We start from the raw sequence: 1,156 nt of genomic DNA on the forward strand, positions 1-1,156 counted from the left end.
TAGGGCGTATGAAAAGGTGAGGTAAGTAGTAAATCAGACACTTTGAAACCTTTGCTTGGAGAACTTTCCAGTTATCTCCTATTCAGTGACTTTAATTATACTGGCATGTTCAGTCGGAGGCATGCCGAATATTTAGCTTCCTCGCGAAAGATTACAGGAGCTCTAGTTGCAGGTGAGTCTAAACAGTGATTTGTATTGTGGTCGCCTACAGGGTTGGCGATTCGCCGCTAAAATATTTTTAAAGTGCGCTAAGTTTTATAGACTCCAAACCTAGACTAGGAGAGTTCAAACGGTGGTTAATAGTGCGATCGCCGAACTAGTCCGCGGTTCGCCAAAGATATCCTGAGCTTCATCGATTCTTTCTGCGTGTCATTGAATGGACTTGTGGTGCGCCTATTTGGATTGTTCGTTCACTATCCACGCTTCTATCTGGACAATCGACATATTTTTATTTTATCAAACATATATAATTGGTAAGAACTTGGGTTGCCTCCCAATAAGCGGCTTATTTAACGTCGTGGCTCGACGTAGGAATACTATCAAGCATCCTCCAGATACATTTCTTCAACTAAAGTGATTTCCTGGCAGTCCCCAAGGTAGACGTTAACTTTAAATGGGGGTCCCTCTTTACCTTCAACTTCTGTGGAACCATTGGTGAACACTCGTGTCACTCTGAAAGGCCAAGACCATTTGGATTTTAGCTTCCCTGGAACAGCCTTAGTCGCGAGTTGTACAATAACACCCAATCTCCCACATTGAATTACCTCTGGACTATCTGTGTGTCATGCCATTTCTTCATTTTGTCTTTGTAAATGGCTGAGCTGTCGTAAGATCTGAGCCTGAACTCATCTATTTCATTCAACTCGTCCAACCTCTCCCTTGAAGACTTTGTCCAATCTAAATTCAGAGCTTTCAATGCCCATAAGGCTTTGTGTTCTAGCTCAACAGGTAAATGGCATGATTTACCAAAAACTAGTTGATATGGGGACATTCCTATAGGTGTCTTATAAGCAGTCTGATATGCCCATAGGGCGTCGTCAAGCTTTCTAGCCCAGTCGGTTCTACTGTCGTTTACTGTCTTGGATAGAATGCTTTTGATCTCATGATTTGACACCTCAACTTGTCCGCTCGTTTGGGGTGATATGGAGTGGCGACC

General features: G+C 43.1%; 1 protein-coding gene across 1 annotated transcript; it reads right to left on the minus strand.

The window, feature by feature from the left end:
• Positions 1-539: 539 nt before the first annotated feature.
• Positions 540-991, minus strand: LOC107062028 (uncharacterized). Its single transcript, XM_015312209.1, has 2 exons — positions 765-991; positions 540-672 (listed from the first exon to the last, which is right to left on the minus strand). The coding sequence occupies exons 1-2, from the start codon at positions 989-991 to the stop codon at positions 540-542; spliced, it is 360 nt and encodes a 119-aa protein (XP_015167695.1).
• Positions 992-1,156: the final 165 nt, after the last annotated feature.

Source organism: Solanum tuberosum, unplaced genomic scaffold (genome assembly GCF_000226075.1).
Source record: "Solanum tuberosum cultivar DM 1-3 516 R44 unplaced genomic scaffold, SolTub_3.0 scf00195, whole genome shotgun sequence".
Taxonomy (NCBI): domain Eukaryota; kingdom Viridiplantae; phylum Streptophyta; class Magnoliopsida; order Solanales; family Solanaceae; genus Solanum; species Solanum tuberosum.